Source organism: Chamaea fasciata, unplaced genomic scaffold (assembly GCF_029207755.1).
Source record: "Chamaea fasciata isolate MVZ Bird 193981 ecotype frontalis unplaced genomic scaffold, bChaFas1.0.hap1 SCAF_986, whole genome shotgun sequence".
NCBI lineage: Eukaryota > Metazoa > Chordata > Aves > Passeriformes > Sylviidae > Chamaea > Chamaea fasciata.
The window spans coordinates 1-15,712 of NW_027095071.1; the positions used below are offsets into that span (position 1 = coordinate 1).

General features: G+C 63.6%; 1 protein-coding gene across 1 annotated transcript in view; it reads left to right on the forward strand.

Moving 5' to 3' along the window:
* Positions 1 to 642: 642 nt before the first annotated feature.
* Positions 643 to 15,712, forward strand: part of LOC136306099 (proline-rich protein 12-like) — a gene marked incomplete at its 3' end in the record, with an annotated part of 35,781 nt that continues 20,711 nt past the window's right edge. The window contains exons 1-4 of the mRNA XM_066209445.1: positions 643 to 810; positions 3,690 to 3,802; positions 6,277 to 6,438; positions 8,381 to 11,784. Coding sequence (XP_066065542.1) covers positions 725 to 810; positions 3,690 to 3,802; positions 6,277 to 6,438; positions 8,381 to 11,784 — 3,765 coding nt within the window. The remainder of the gene's footprint in view (positions 811 to 3,689; positions 3,803 to 6,276; positions 6,439 to 8,380; positions 11,785 to 15,712) is intronic.

The following is a 15,712-nucleotide window of genomic DNA, read 5'->3' on the forward strand; positions in this document are numbered from 1 at the left end:
AGTTCATCTGCCCCGCCCCTCTAGGGAGAAGCCCCGCCCACTTTTTTCATTATATAGGGACTACAGGGCCACGCCCTTACCCCCGCCCCTCCTCCCTGCCCCGCCCCTTCCCCTATACAACCCGCCTGGCCCCGCCCCTTTCCCGCCTATAGACACCGCCTGGCCGCGCCCCCTCACGGCTCCCGCCACGATCTGACCACGCCCTATTTCCATATATGGAGGCGTCTGGCCCCGCCCCTTCATCGCCTATTGACACCGCCTGGCCACGCTCCCTCAGGGCTCCCGCCGCTGCCCGGCCACGCCCCTTTCCCCATATATGGATGCGTTTGGCCCCTCCCATTCATAGCTTATAGACACCCACTGGCCACGCCCCCTCAGGGCTCCCGCCACAGCCTGACCACGCCCCGTCCCCATATATGGACGCGCTCAGCCCCGCCCCTTTCCCGCCTGTGGACATTGTCTCTCCCCGCCACTCGCCCCGCCCCTTTTCCCTTTTACGGCCGCGCCTCCGCCACGCCCCCCTCCCCCCATTGGCCCACCCAGACCCCGCCCCTCGCCCCGCCCCTCTCCCCGCGCTCCCGCCGCCGCGCGGGGCAGTGTGGGAGGAAGCGGCGGCGCGCGGCCCCGCTCCATCATGGCGGCTCGGTGAGCGCCCCCCGCCCCGGCCGCCCCCCGGCCCCCCCGGCCCCTCCGCCCCCGCCCGGCCCCGGGGGGCGCCGCCCCCATGGACAGGAACTACCCGGCCGCCGGGTTCGGGGACCCGCTCAGCGCCGGGCCCGGCTGGAGCTACGAGCGCTCGGCCAAGGCCAGGTCAGGGGGGGGGGCAGCGCCGTGAGGGGGGCTCCGCTTCGTGCCGGGCCCGCGGGGCGGCCGCGGAGCTCGGCGGGCTTGTGGTGGGCGGGGGCGGCGGGGCCGCGGCCGTTTGGGGGGCTTGGGGGGGTTGGGGGCTCGTTCCGCGGGGGGCTGAGGGAGCGCTGGGCTGGCAACGGCGGTGTCCGGGGGGTGCCGGGGGGCTGCGGTCCCGGGACACCGGGAATGGGGGTGCTGGGGTCCCGGGACACCGGGAATTCGGGGTGTCCCTGGATTGTTGGGATGCTGGGATCCCGGTACACCGGGAATGGGGGTGCTGGGATCCCGGTACACCGGGAATGGGGGTGCTGGGGTCCCGGTACACCGGGAACTTGGGGTGTCCCTGGATTGTTGGGATGCTGGGATCCCGGTACACCGGGAACTTGGGGTGCCCCTGGATTGTTGGGATGCTGGGATCCCGGTACACCGGGAATTCGGGGTGCCCCTGGATTGTTGGGATGCTGGGATCCCGGTACACCGGGAATTCGGGGTGTCCCTGGATTATTGGGATGCTGGGATCCCGGTACACCGGGAATTTGGGGTGCTGGGATCCCGGTACACCGGGAACTTGGGATATTGTGGTCCCGTTACACCAGGAATTTGGGGGTGTCCCAGCAGTGTTGGGATGCTGGGATCCCGGTACACCGGGAATTTGGGGTGCTGGGATCCCGGTACACTGGGAACTTGGGGTGTCCCTGGATTATTGGGATGCTGGGATCCCGGTACACCGGGAATTGGGGTGCCCCTGGATTATTGGGATGCTGGGATCCCGGTACACCGGGATTTGGGGTGCTGGGATCCCGGTACACCGGGAACTTGGGGTGTCCCTGGATTATTGGGATGCTGGGATCCCGGTACACCGGGAATCTGGGATGCTGTGGTCCCGTTACACCAGGAATTTGGGGGTGTCCCAGCAGTGTTGGGATGCTGGGATCCCGGTACACCGGGAATTGGGGTGCCCCTGGATTACTGGGATGCTGGGATCCCGGTACACCGGGAATTTGGGATGCTGTGGTCCCGTTACACCAGGAATTTGGGGCTGTCCCAGTAGTGTTGGGGTGCTGCTCTCCCGTTGCACTGGGATTTGGGATGCTTGGGTCTGGTTACACCGGGAATTCTGGGGTGTCCCGGCAGTTCTGGGGTGCTGGGATCCCGAAACACCGGGAATTTTGGGGTGTCCCTGGATTATTGACATGCTGCTATCCTGTTACATCGGGAATTTTGGGGTGTCCCTGTAGTATTGGGGTGCTGGGATCCCGTTGCACCGGGAATTTTGGGGTGCTGGGATCCCATTGCACCGGGAATTTTGGGGTGCTGGGGATGCCAGCGCTGGGATTTGGGGTCCCGGGGTGACACCCCTGCACTGGGGGCAGCAGGATTTGGGGTGCTGGGGTCCCGTCGTGTTGGATTTTGCATCCAGCAGGATTTGGGGTGTCCCAGGATTTGGGGTGTCCCAGGATTTGGGGTGCTGGGACCCCCCTGCACTGGAATTGGAGGGAGTTGGGAGCCCCCAAGAGCGAGTTTTGGGGTCCCCGGAGCGAGGGGACATTGGGGTGCCCCGGACACAGGTGTGGGTGTGTGACACCTGTGTGTGTGTGAGACACCTGTGTGTGTGACGCCTGTGTGTGTGTGTGTGTGTGTGACACCTGTGTGTGACGCACCTGTGTGTGTGACACCTGTGTGTGTGTGAGACACCTGTGTGTGTGACGCCTGTGTGTGTGTGTGTGTGTGTGACACCTGTGTGTGACGCACCTGTGTGTGTGACGCCTGTGTGTGTGTGTGTGTGACACCTGTGTGTGACGCACCTGTGTGTGTGACACCTGTGTGTGTGTGAGACACCTGTGTGTGACACACCTGTGTGTGTGTGTGACGCCTGTGTGTGTGTGTGACACCTGTGTGTGTGACACCTGTGTGTGACGCACCTCTGTGTGTGTGTGTGTGAGATACCTGTGTGTGAGACTCCTGTGTGTGACACCTGTGTGTGTGGGTGTATCACACCTGTGTGTGTGTTTATGACACCTGTGTGTGTGACACCTGTGTGTGACGCACCTCTGTGTGTGTGTGTGTATGTGTGAGACTCCTGTGTGGGTGTATCACACCTGTGTGTGTGATACCTGTGTGTGTGGGTGTATCGTAGCTGTGTGTGTGTGTGTGTGACACCTGTGTGAGACACCTGTGTGTGTGTGTGACACACACCTCTGTGTGTGTGTGACCTGTGTGTGTGTGACACCTGTGTGAGACACCTGTGTGAGACACCTCTGTGTGTGTGTGACCTGTGTGTGTGTGACACCTGTGTGAGACACCTCTGTGTGTGTGTGTGAGACACACCTCTGTGTGTGTGTGACCTGTGTGTGTGTAACCTGTGTGCGACACACTGTGTGTGTGTGTCACAGCTGTGTGTGAGGCACACGTGTGTGTGGGTGTATCATACCTGTGTGTGACCTCTGTGTGTGCGTGACACACCTGTGCGTGCGTGTGACACCTGTGTGTGTGTGACACCTGTGTGTGTGTATGTGTGTGTATGTGTTTGAGACACACCTGTGTGTGAGACACCTCTGTGTGTGTGTGTGTGTGTGTGTGTGTGTGTGAGATGCACCTGTGTGTGTGGGTGTATCACACCTGTGTGTGTGTGTGACACCTGTGTGTGTAACACCTATGGGTGTGTGTCACACCTCTCTGTGTGTGTGTGACACCTGTGTCATCTCCGTGTCCCCAGCCTGGGACAATGCTGTGTGACACCTGTGACACACCCACGTCCCCAGCCTGGCTCTGTGAGGGTGGGGGTTTTCTTTTGGAGGGGGGACGTGACAATGTGTGACACGGCTGTCCCCTGTCCCCAGCCTGGTGTACGGGGGCTCGCGGGGGTCACACCCTGACCCCGACCTGCTGCACCGGCAGCCCTACGGAGCCCCGCACCCGCTGCAGGGCTATGCCGCCAACCACCACCCCCCAGGTATGGCTACAGTGTCACCCGCTGTCACCTGCTGTCACTCCACTGTCACCCCGCTGTCACCCACAATCACCTACTGTCACCCTATTGTCACTCCACTGTCACCTGCTGTCACCCACAATCACCTACTGTCACCCTATTGTCACCCCACTGTCACCTACTGTCACCCACAATCACCTACTGTCACCCTATTGTCACCCCACTGTCACCTACTGTCACCCACTGTCACCTATTCTCAACTACTGTCACCCCGCTGTCACCTGCTGTCACCCACAATCACCTCCTGTCACCTACTGACATCCCACTGTCACCTACTGTCACCCACTGTCACCTATTCTCACCTACTGTCACCTTGCTGTTACCCACAATCTCCTACTGTTGCCTTATTGTCACCCCACTGTCACCTACTGTCACCCACTGTCACCTATTCTCAACTACTGTCACCCCGCTGTCACCTGCTGTCACCCACAATCACCTGCTGTCACCCTATTGTCACCCCACTGTCACCTACTGTCACCCACTGTCACGTATTCTCACCTACTGTCACCGGCTGTCACCCCACTGTCATCTAATGTCACTCCGTTGTCACCCACTATCACTGACTGTCACCCTACTGTCACTCCGTTGCCGTCCACTGTCACCTACTGTCACCCTATTTTCACCCTACTGTCACTTGCTGTCACCCACCGTCACCCCGCTGTCACTGCACTGTCACCTACTGTTAACTAGTGTCACGCTGTGTCACCCTGACCGCACAACGCCACCACCGCAGGTCATTGCATCACCTTGTGGCTCTGACACCCCAACCCCGCGTCACCCTGCGACATTTGTCGCCTCACCTTTCCCGCCCTTTCCCCCTCACCTTTCCCGCCCTTTCCCCCCTCACCTTTCCCGCCCTTTCCCCCTCACCTTTCCCGCCCTTTCCCCCTCACCTTTCCCGCCCTTTCCCCCTCACCTTTCCCGCCCTTTCCCCCTCACCTTTCCCGCCCTTTCCCCCCTCACCTTTCCCGCCCTTTCCCCCCTCACCTTTCCCGCCCTTTCCCCCCTCACCTTTCCCGCCCTTTCCCCCCTCACCTTTCCCGCCCTTTCCCCCTCACCTTTCCCACCCTTTCCCCCTCACCTTTCCCACCCTTTCCCCCCTCACCTTTCCCGCCCTTTTCCCCCTCACCTTTCCCGCCCTTTCCCCCTCACCTTTCCCGCCCTTTCCCCCTCACCTTTCCCGCCCTTTTCCCCTCACCTTTCCCGCCCTTTTCCCCTCACATTTTCCACCTTTTTCTCCTCACGTTTCCTGTTCTTTCCCCCTCACGCTTCCCTCCATTTTCCCCCTCACGTTTCTCACCTTTCCCCCTCACGTTTCCCGCCATTTCTTCTTCCTTTCCGCCCATTTTTGTCACCTCCAGCTTGCCCTCCGCTCGCCCCTAAACGTCCCCGCTGTGTCACCGCGACAGCCCAGCCCTGTGTCACTACAGCCCCATGTCCCCGTGTCACCCTGTCCCCGTGTCACCCTGTCACTCCAGACGCCACGTCCCCGCCCGGTGTCACCTCAGCCTTTTGTCCCCGTGTCACCCTGACCCTGCCCAGTGTCACCTCAGCCTTTTGTCCCCGTGTCACCCTGACCCTGCCCAGTGTCACCTCAGCCTTTTGTCCCCGTGTCACCCGGACACTGCCCGGTGTCACCCCAGCCTTTTGTCCCCGTGTCACCCCGACCCCGTGTCACCCTGACACTGCCTGGTGTCACCCCAGCCTTTTGTCCCCGTGTCACCCCGACCCCGTGTCACCCCAACCCTTTGTGGCGTCCTGACCTTGTGTCACCTCCGTGTCCCTTTGTCATCACAGCCCCGGAGTCTCTGGGTCCCTTTGCTCACTGCGTCACCACCGTGTGTCCGCACATACCCACGGTGTCCCCAAGGTGTCCCCAAGGTGTCCCCAAGGTGTCCCCTGTCCCCAGGGCTGTCGGGGCTCTTCGAGACAGGGCTGCACCACTCAGTGTGTCCCCGAACTGTTCCCTCCATGACATCCCCGTCCCTGGAGGAGGCTGTGTCCCCAGGGTGTCCCCAGGTGTCCCCAAGGTGTCCCCAGGTGTCCCCAAGGCATCCCTGAGGTGTCCCCCAGGTGTCCCCAGCTGTCCCCAAGCTATCCCCAGGTGTCCCCAGGTGTCCCCGTGTGTCCCCAGGCAACCCCAAGGTGTCCCCAAGCTGTCCCCAAGGTGTCCCCAGATGTCCCCAGGTGTCCCCAAGCTGTCCCCAAGGTGTCCCCAAGGTGTCCCCAGGTGTCCCCAAGGCATCCCTGAGGTGTCCCCCAGGTGTCCCCAGGGTGTCCCCAAGCTGCCCCCAGGTGTCCCCGTGTGTCCCCAAGTCGTCCCCAGGTGTCCCCAGGTGTCCCCAAGGTGTCCCCAAGGTGTTCCCAGGGTGTCCCCAGGGGTCCCCAAGCCATCCCCAGGTGTCCCCGCGTGTCCCCAAGGCGTCCCCTGTCCGCAGGGCTGTCGGGGCTCTTCGAGACGGGGCTGCACCACGCGGGGGGCGCGGCCCCCGACGCCTCGGTGATGAACCTGATCTCGGCGCTGGAGTCCCGCGGTCCCCAGCCCGGCCCCTCGGCCTCCTCGCTGCTCTCGCAGTTCCGCACCCCGTCCTGGCAGACCGGTGCGTCCGGGCGCGCTTCGGGGGGGGCGGGGGTGTTTAATTTTGTCCTGCCGGGGGTTTGTGCTGCACTGGGGGGTCCCAACGTACACCAGGGTGGTCCCCACTCACCCCGGGGTGGTCCCCACTCACCCCAGGGTGGTCCCCACATACCCCAGGGTGGTCCCCACTCACCCCAGGGTGGTCCCCACATACCCCAGGGTGGTCCCCACTCACCCCAGGGTGGTCCCCACATACCCCAGGGTGGTCCCCACTCACCCCAGGGTGGTCCCCACTCACCCCAGGGTGGTCCCCAGTACCCCAGGGTGGTCCCCACTCACCCCGGGGTGGTCCCCACTTACCCCAGGGTGGTCCCCAGTACCCCAGGGTGGTCCCCAGGTACCCCGGGGTGGTCCCCAGTACCCCAGAGTGGTCCCCACTTACCCCAGGGTGGTCCCCACATACCCCAGGGTGGTCCCCAGTACCCCAGAGTGGTCCCCACTTACCCCAGGGTGGTCCCCAGGTACCCCGGGGTGGTCCCCAGTACCCCAGGGTGGTCCCCAGTACCCCGGGGTGGTCCCCACTCACCCCAGGGTGGTCCCCACATACCCCAGGGTGGTCCCCAGGTACCCCAGGGTGGTCCCCAGGTACCCCGGGGTGGTCCCCAGTACCCCAGAGTGGTCCCCACTCACCCCAGGGTGGTCCCCAGTACCCCAGGGTGGTCCCCACTCACCCCAGGGTGGTCCCCACTCGCCCCGGGGTGGTCCCCAGTACCCCGGGGTGGTCCCCACTCACCCCAGGGTGGTCCCCACGTACCCCAGGGTAATCCCCACTCACCCCAGGGTGGTCCCCATGTACCCCAGGGTGGTCCCCACTCACCCCGGGGTGGTCCCCAGTACCCCAGGGTGGTCCCCACTCACCCCAGGGTGGTCCCCACGTACCCCAGGGTGGTCCCCAGTACCCCAGGGTGGTCCCCAGTACCCCAGAGTGGTCCCCACTCACCCCAGGGTGGTCCCCACGTACCCCAGGGTGGTCCCCAGTACCCCAGGGTGGTCCCCACTCACCCCAGGGTGGTCCCCACTCACCCCAGGGTGGTCCCCAGTACCCCGGGGTGGTCCCCACTTACCCCAGAGTGGTCCCCACTCACCCCAGGGTGGTCCCCAGTACCCCAGGGTGGTCCCCACTCACCCCAGGGTGGTCCCCACTCACCCCAGGGTGGTCCCCACTCACCCCAGGGTGGTCCCCAGTACCCCAGGGTGGTCCCCACTCACCCCAGGGTGGTCCCCACTCACCCCAGGGTGGTCCCCAGTACCCCGGGGTGGTCCCCACTCACCCCAGGGTGGTCCCCAGTACCCCAGGGTGGTCCCCAGTACCCCAGAGTGGTCCCCACTCACCCCAGGGTGGTCCCCACTCACCCCAGGGTGGTCCCCAGTACCCCAGGGTGGTCCCCACTCACCCCAGGGTGGTCCCCACTCACCCCAGGGTGGTCCCCAGTACCCCGGGGTGGTCCCCACTTACCCCAGAGTGGTCCCCACTCACCCCAGGGTGGTCCCCAGTACCCCAGGGTGGTCCCCACTCACCCCAGGGTGGTCCCCACGTACCCCAGGGTGGTCCCCAGTACCCCAGGGTGGTCCCCACTCACCCCGGGGTGGTCCCCAGTACCCCAGGGTGGTCCCCACTCACCCCAGGGTGGTCCCCAGTACCCCAGGGTGGTCCCCACTAGCCCCGGGGTGGTCCCCAGTACCCCAGGGTGGTCCCCACTCACCCCGGGGTGGTCCCCACGTACCCCAGGGTGGTCCCCAGTACCCCAGGGTGGTCCCCACTCACCCCAGGGTGGTCCCCAGTACCCCAGGGTGGTCCCCACTCACCCCGGGGTGGTCCCCGCTCACCCCGGGGTGGTCCCCGCTCCCCCCAGCCCCCTGCCCGGCTCCCACCCCTGCTGACTCGGCTTCCCCGCCCTCGGCAGCCATGCACACTCCAGCTCCGGCCGAGCTCTTCATCTCGGGCGCCCTCCCCGGCTCGGGCACCTTCCCGTCCTCGTCGGCTCTGGGCCCTTACCAGCACCCGGCGTCCTTCGGGGGCCGCAGCTTCCCGGTGGGGTCCCCTCTGAGCCTCCCCGAGGCCGCCTTCAGCCCGGGCTCCAACGGGCTGCTGTCCCCGCACGACCCTCTGCTGCACATCAAGCCGGCGCAGCCCGCCGTGCCCTCCTCGCTGGGCTTCGACCGCCTGGGCTCGGCCGTGCTGGGCTCGGCTCTGCCGGCGCAGACCCCTCCGTACCGCCCCGCTCCCAGCTCGTCCCAGTTCAACCTGCTCTCCGCCCCGCTGCCCGCGCCGGCCGAGCAGCCCCCGCAGCTCTACAACGCTCCCGTCTTCGGCGGCGCCGGCGGCGGCGCGGGGGGAGGCGGCGATCGCGCCATATCGCGACAGGACAGCGTCATCAAGCACTACCAGCGACCCGGCGGGGCCCAGCCGCAACTGCCGCCGGCGCCGGCGCACAGCCTGCAGCATTACCTGAGCTGCGGCGGCTCCTACCAGCAGGTGCCGGCTCACCGCGCGCCGCTGTCGTGCAGCCCGCTGGGCGAGCAGTCCCCGGCCAGCTCCGAGGGCTCGCAGCAGCCGCCCAAGAGCGCGCCGCCGGCTCCTCGGCCCGAGCCGCCCTACCGGCCCATCATCCAGTCGCCGGCGTACAGCGGCGGCGGCGGCGCGGCCGGCAACGGCGGCGCGGGCGGCGCGGGCGCCAAGTCCAAGAGCTACTCGGCGTCGCGGCAGCCGCCGCGCTCCACCAACACTCCCAAGTGCCAGAGCAGCTACACGCCCAGCACGCCCAAGCCCAGCTCCGTCATCGCCAGCCAGTCGCCCGCCTACTCGCCCGGACAGCCGCCGCAGAGCCTGCTGGCCATGGGGGCAGCGCCCGGCTACAGCGCGCCCGGGGCTCCGCAGAGCCTCGGCGGCGCGGCGCAGCCCTCGGGGGGCTTCAGCGGAGGCCAGGGCGGGGACATGGCCGGCAAAGGCGGCGGGTACCAGGCCGGAGCGCAGGGCGGAGCGCAGGGCGGGCTGCAGCCCTGCGTCAGCGCCGGCGGCACCTACTCCCCCGAGCAGCTGCAGGCGCTGCCCTACGGCGTGCAGCCCGAGGGGACGCAGCCGGGGGGCTACGGCCCGCCCGCGCCCTCGCAGGGCCTGCCCACGGCCAGCCCGTCGCTGACCTACAGCACCGGCCACTCGCCCGCCATGCCCGGGCCGCCGCTGCCCTACGCCGGCCTGGGCGGCTCCAGCCCCTCGCCCATCATCCGGCCGCTTCAGTCGCCGCCCGCCGCCCGGCCGCAGAGCGGCCAGTCCCCCGGGCAGTCCCAGAAGTACCTGGGCTCCGTGTTGTCGCCGTCCTTCATGACCCCGCAGGGTTACGGCGGAGGTCCCGGAGGTCTGGAGCGGCAGCCGCCGCCCGCTCCCGGAGCGCCGCCGAGCTTCGGCAAAGCCGCCAAGGGCGACGCGGAGCAGCTGCTGGCGGCCGAGCGCAGCGAGGATGAGGATTTCCTGATCCAGCACCTGCTGCAGGCGCCCAGCCCGCCCCGGGAGGGGCTGGGGGGCTGCGAGGAGCGCCCCAAAGCCATGGGCGGCTACGGCGGAGCGCTGGGCAAGGAGGAGCGCTACCAGCTGCAGAGCGTCATCCGCCCCAACTCCAACCTGGAGGCGCCGCTGGAGCTGGCGCTGCTCAAGGAGAAGAAGAAGCCGGAGCGAGGGAAGGAATTCCGGGGGGCCGGCGGCGGAGGGGCGGGCGGCGGCGGCGAGGGGCTGGCGGCCACCTCGGTGGTTCACTACGGCCACCAGCCGCCGTCCGCGCTGGACTCGTACGAGCTGAAGAAGCCGCCCGAGCAGCACCTGCCCGGCGGCAAGGAGCTGGGGCAGCCGCCGCCGCCGCCGCCGCCGCACTCGTACCTGCCCAAGACGCCCGAGCACGGGCGGCTGGTGGGCGAGGGGCCGCCGCTGGAGCCCCACAACCTGCTGCTGGAGCCTCCGCCGGAGCTGGGGGGCTCGCTGCTGCCCTCGGTGCTCACGCACACGCAGAGCCAGCTGCACCCGCGGCCCAAGGGCAGGGCCCCGCTGGACGTTCACCTGCTGGAGCAGCAGCGGATGCCGCCGCCGCCTCCGCCGCCGCCTCCGCCGCCGCCGCCCGCGGCCCCCTCGGCCCCGCCGGCCCCTCCGGCCGCGCCGTCGCCGCAGCTGCTGCTGGAGGCTCACCTGCACCAGGTGCGCTCGCAAGGGCTGGACCCGCAGGCGCCGCCGCCGCTGCCGCCGGATTCCATGGAGGTGCTGCCCCCTCCCCAGGAGATCCAGGATTTCCTGGAGCCCCCCCTGGGGCTGGAGCCGCACCTGGGCCAGAGCGCGGGGGTGCAGGGCCCGCCCGGACACCTGCTGGACCCCGAGGGCGGCGTCCCGGCCGTGCCCCCCGAGGCCAAGGACCAGTTTTCGGAAGGGGGCAGCCCGGCGGGGGGCAAAGGGCGCTTCGTGCCGCTCACCTCCATCTGCTTCCCGGACGCGCTGCTGCAGGACGAGGACCGCGGCTTCTTCCCCGGCATGGAGGACATGTTCGGCCCGCCGCCCGAGGACTTCCCCAAGCCCAGCGAGGAGGAGGAGGAGGAGGACGGCAACGCCGCCGCCGCCGCCGCCGGCCTGGAGGCTCGGGGCGCCGAGGGGCTGAAGCCGCCCCCTCCGTACGACATGGGGCAGAGCTACCCGTCGTTCTGCCCGCAGGACGGAGGACCCGGCGGCGGGGAGCCGCCCCAGCTGGGAGCGCTGGAGCCCCCCAAACACGAGCTGCCCTCCACGGTGAACGCCGAGCCGCTGGGGCTGATCCAGAGCACGGGCGAGGGCGGCCCCAAACCGCCCCCTCCGCTCAGCACGCCGCTCTTCTGCTCCTCCAAACCCAAGAAGCTGCTGAAAACCTCCTCCTTCCACCTGCTGCGCAAGCGGGACCCCTTCCCTCCCCCCAAAAAAACCTACGCGCAGGAGTACGAGTTCGAGGACGACGAGGACAAGGCCGACGTGCCCGCCGACATCCGCCTGAACTCGCGGCGCCTCCCGGACCTGCTGCCCGACCTCATCTCCAGCTGCCGCCGCCCGCCGCTCACGCCCATGGGCGACATCGACTTCTGCCCGCACCCCGGCGCGCACCCCGCGCCCAAGAAGCGCGGCCGCAAGCCCACCAAGCCCAAGCGGGAAGGGCCGCCGCGGCCGCGGGGCAGACCCAGGATCCGGCCCCTGGAGCCGCCCGCCTTCCCCGACGGCGCCAAGAGGCCGCGGGGCAGGGGCCGGGGCCGGGGCAGGAAGGGGCCGGAGGACGGGGAAGGCGTGGAGCCGCTCAAGCCGCTCAAGGTGAGACGGCCGGGGGGCTCCGAACGGCCCGAAATCGGGTGATTAATGGGTTATTAGCGGTTATTAATGACCGGAAGGCTGTCGAGGGGAAGGGTTTGAGGGGTTTGGAGGGGTTTGCTGGGCTCCAAAGGATGCCAAAGTGACCCGAAATCGGGTGATTAATGGGTTATTAGCGGTTATTAATGGCCTGGAGGCTGTCGAGGGGGGTTTGCTGGGCTCCAAAGGATGCCAAAATGACCCGAAATCGGGTGATTAATGGGTTATTAGCGGTTATTAATGACCGGAAGGCTGTCGAGGGGAAGGGTTTGGAAGGGTTTGAGAGGTTTGGAGGGGTTTGCTGGGCTCCAAAGGATGCCAAAGTGACCCGAAATCGGGTTATTAATGGGTTATTAGCGGTTATTAATGACCGGAAGGCTGTCCAGGGGAAGGGTTTGGGAGGGCTTTGAGGGGTTTGCTGGGCTCCAAAGGATGCCAAAATGACCCGAAATCGGGTTATTAATGGGTTATTAGCGGTTATTAATGGCCTGGAGGCTGTCGAGGGGGGTTTGCTGGGCTCCAAAGGATGCCAAAATGACCCGAAATCGGGTTATTAATGGGTTATTAGCGGTTATTAATGACCTGCAGGCTGTCGAGGGGAAGGGTTTGAGGGGTTTGGAGGGGTTTGCTGGGCTCCAAAGGATGCCAAAGTGACCCGAAATCGGGTTATTAATGGGCTATTAGCGGTTATTAATGACCGGAAGGCTGTCGAGGGGGGTTTGCTGGGCTCCAAAGGATGCCAAAATGACCCGAAATCGGGTTATTAATGGGTTATTAGCGGTAATTAATGGCCTGGAGGCTGTCGAGGGGAAGGGTTTGAGGGGTTTGGAGGGGTTTGCTGGGCTCCAAAGGATGCCAAAATGACCCGAAATCGGGTTATTAATGGGCTATTAGCGGTTAATAATGACCGGAAGGCTGTCGAGGGGGGTTTGCTGGGCTCCAAAGGATGCCAAAATGACCCGAAATCGGGTTATTAATGGGTTATTAGCGGTAATTAATGGCCTGGAGGCTGTCGAGGGGAAGGGTTTGAGGGGTTTGGAGGGGTTTGCTGGGCTCCAAAGGATGCCAAAATGACCCGAAATCGGGTTATTAATGGGCTATTAGCGGTTAATAATGACCGGAAGGCTGTCGAGGGGGGTTTGCTGGGCTCCAAAGGATGCCAAAGTGACCCGAAATCGGGTTATTAATGGGTTATTAGCGGTTATTAATGACCTGCAGGCTGTCGAGGGGAAGGGTTTGAGGGGTTTGGAGGGGTTTGCTGGGCTCCAAAGGATGCCAAAGTGACCCGAAATCGGGTGATTAATGGGTTATTAGCGGTTATTAATGGCCTGGAGGCTGTCGAGGGGGGTTGCTGGGCTCCAAAGGATGCCAAAGTGACCCGAAATCGGGTTATTAATGGGTTATTAGCGGTTATTAATGACCTGCAGGCTGTCGAGGGGAAGGGTTTGAGGGGTTTGGAGGGGTTTGCTGGGCTCCAAAGGATGCCAAAGTGACCCGAAATCGGGTTATTAATGGGCTATTAGCGGTTAATAATGACCGGAAGGCTGTCGAGGGGGGTTTGCTGGGCTCCAAAGGATGCCAGAATGACCCGAAATCGGGTGATTAATGGGTTATTAGCGGTTATTAATGACCGGAAGGCTGTCGAGGGGACGGGTTTGGGGGGTTTGAGGGGTTTGCTGGGCTCCAAAGGATGCCAAAATGACCTGAAGTCGCGCGTTGACGCGTTATTAGTGGTTAATAATTTGGTTATTAATGATCTGGAGCATGTCAAGGTGAGGAGTTTGAGGGGCTCCAAATGGTCCTAAAGTGACCCGAAATTTGGGTTATTGATTTGGGTTATTAATTGGATTATTAATTGGGTTATTAATGATCTGGAGGTTGTCAAGGAGCGGAGTTTGAGGGGCTCCAAATGGTCCTGAAATGACGCTAAATTTGGGTTATTAATGGTTATTAATGGGGTTTTTAATTGGGTTATTAATTGGGTTATTAATTGGGTTATTAATGATCTGGAGGTTGTCAAGGAGCGGAGTTTGAGGGGCTCCAAATTGTCCTAAAATGACCCGAAATTTGGCCACTAATGGATAATTAATGGTTATTGATTGGGTTATTAATGATCTGGAGCTTGTCGAAGTGAGGAGTTTGGGGGGTTCCAAACGGTCCTGAAATGACCCGAAATTTGGGTTATTACTGGTTATTAATTGGATTATTAATGACCCGGAGGCTGTCGAGGGGAGGAGTTTGAGTTTTGCGAGGGGTTGGAGGTGCGGGTGACGAGAGAAAAGGGTTTATAAGGGTTTGCCGGGCTCCAAAGGGTCCTAAAATGATCCGAAATTGAGCATTAATGGGCTATTAATGGTTATTAATTGGGTTATTAATGACGAAGAGGCCGTCGAAGGGAGGAGTTTGGAGATTTTGGGAGGGTTTGGAGGTGAAGGTGGTGAGGAAAAGGGGTTGGAGGGGATTTGAGGGTCTCGCTGGGCCCCGAACGCTCTCAAATCGACCCCGAATTGGGCATTAATGGTCATTAATGGTTATTAGCGGTTATTAATTGGGTTATTAACGACCTGGAGGCCGTCGAGGGGAGGAGTTTGGGGGTTTGAGGGGTTTGCTGGGCTCCGAACTGGCCCAAAATGACCCAAAACTGGGCGTTGATACTGGTCCTGACCCCCCGATCAAACTGGGGCTCCCAGTATAAACCAGTGACGCCCCCCAGATCAAACTGGGGCTCCCAGTATAAACCAGTGACCCCCCCCAGATCAAACTGGGGCTCCCAGTATAAACCAGTGACCCCCCCCAGATCAAACTGGGGCTCCCAGTATAAACCAGTGACCCCCCCGATCAAACTGGGGCTCCCAGTATAAACCAGTGACCCCCCCGATCAAACTGGGGCTCCCAGTATAAACCAGTGACCCCCCCCCAGATCAAACTGGGGCTCCCAGTATAAACCAGTGACCCCCCCCGATCAAACTGGGGCTCCCAGTATAAACCAGTGACCCCCCCCGATCAAACTGGGGCTCCCAGTATAAATCAGTGACCCCCCCTGATCAAACTGGGGCTCCCAGTATAAACCAGTGACCCCCCCCAGATCAAAGTGGGGCTCCCAGTATAAACCGGTGACACCCCCTGATCAAACTGGGGCTCCCAGTATAAATCAGTGACCCCCCCAGATCAAACTGGGGCTCCCAGTATAAACCAGTGACCCCCCCCGATCAAACTGGGGCTCCCAGTATAAACCAGTGACCCCCCCCCTGATCAAACTGGGGCTCCCAGTATAAATCAGTGACCCCCCCTGATCAAACTGGGGCTCCCAGTATAAACCAGTGACCCCCCCCAGATCAAACTGGGGCTCCCAGTATAAACCAGTGACCCCCCTCCGGTCAGATTGGGGCTCCCAGTATAAACCAGTGACCCCCCCCAGATCAAACTGAGGCTCCCAGTATAAACCAGTGACCCCCCCTGATCAGACTGGGGCTCCCAGTATAAACCAGTGACCCCCCCTGATCAAACTGGGGCTCCCAGTATAAACCGGTGACCCCCCCAATCAAACTGGGGCTCCCAGTATAAACCAGTGACCCCCCCCAGATCAAACTGGGGCTCCCAGTATAAACCAGTGACCCCCCCTGATCAAACTGGGGCTCCCAGTATAAACCAGTGACGCCCCCCAGATCAAACTGGGGCTCCCAGTATAAACCAGTGACCCCCCCGATCAAACTGGGGCTCCCAGTATAAACCAGTGACCCCCCCAGATCAAACTGGGGCTCCCAGTATAAACCAGTGACCCCCCCCCAGATCAAACTGAGGCTCCCAGTATAAACCAGTGACCCCCCCAGATCAAACTGGGGCTCCCAGTATAAACCAGTGACCCCCCCCAGATCAAACTGGGGCTCCCAGT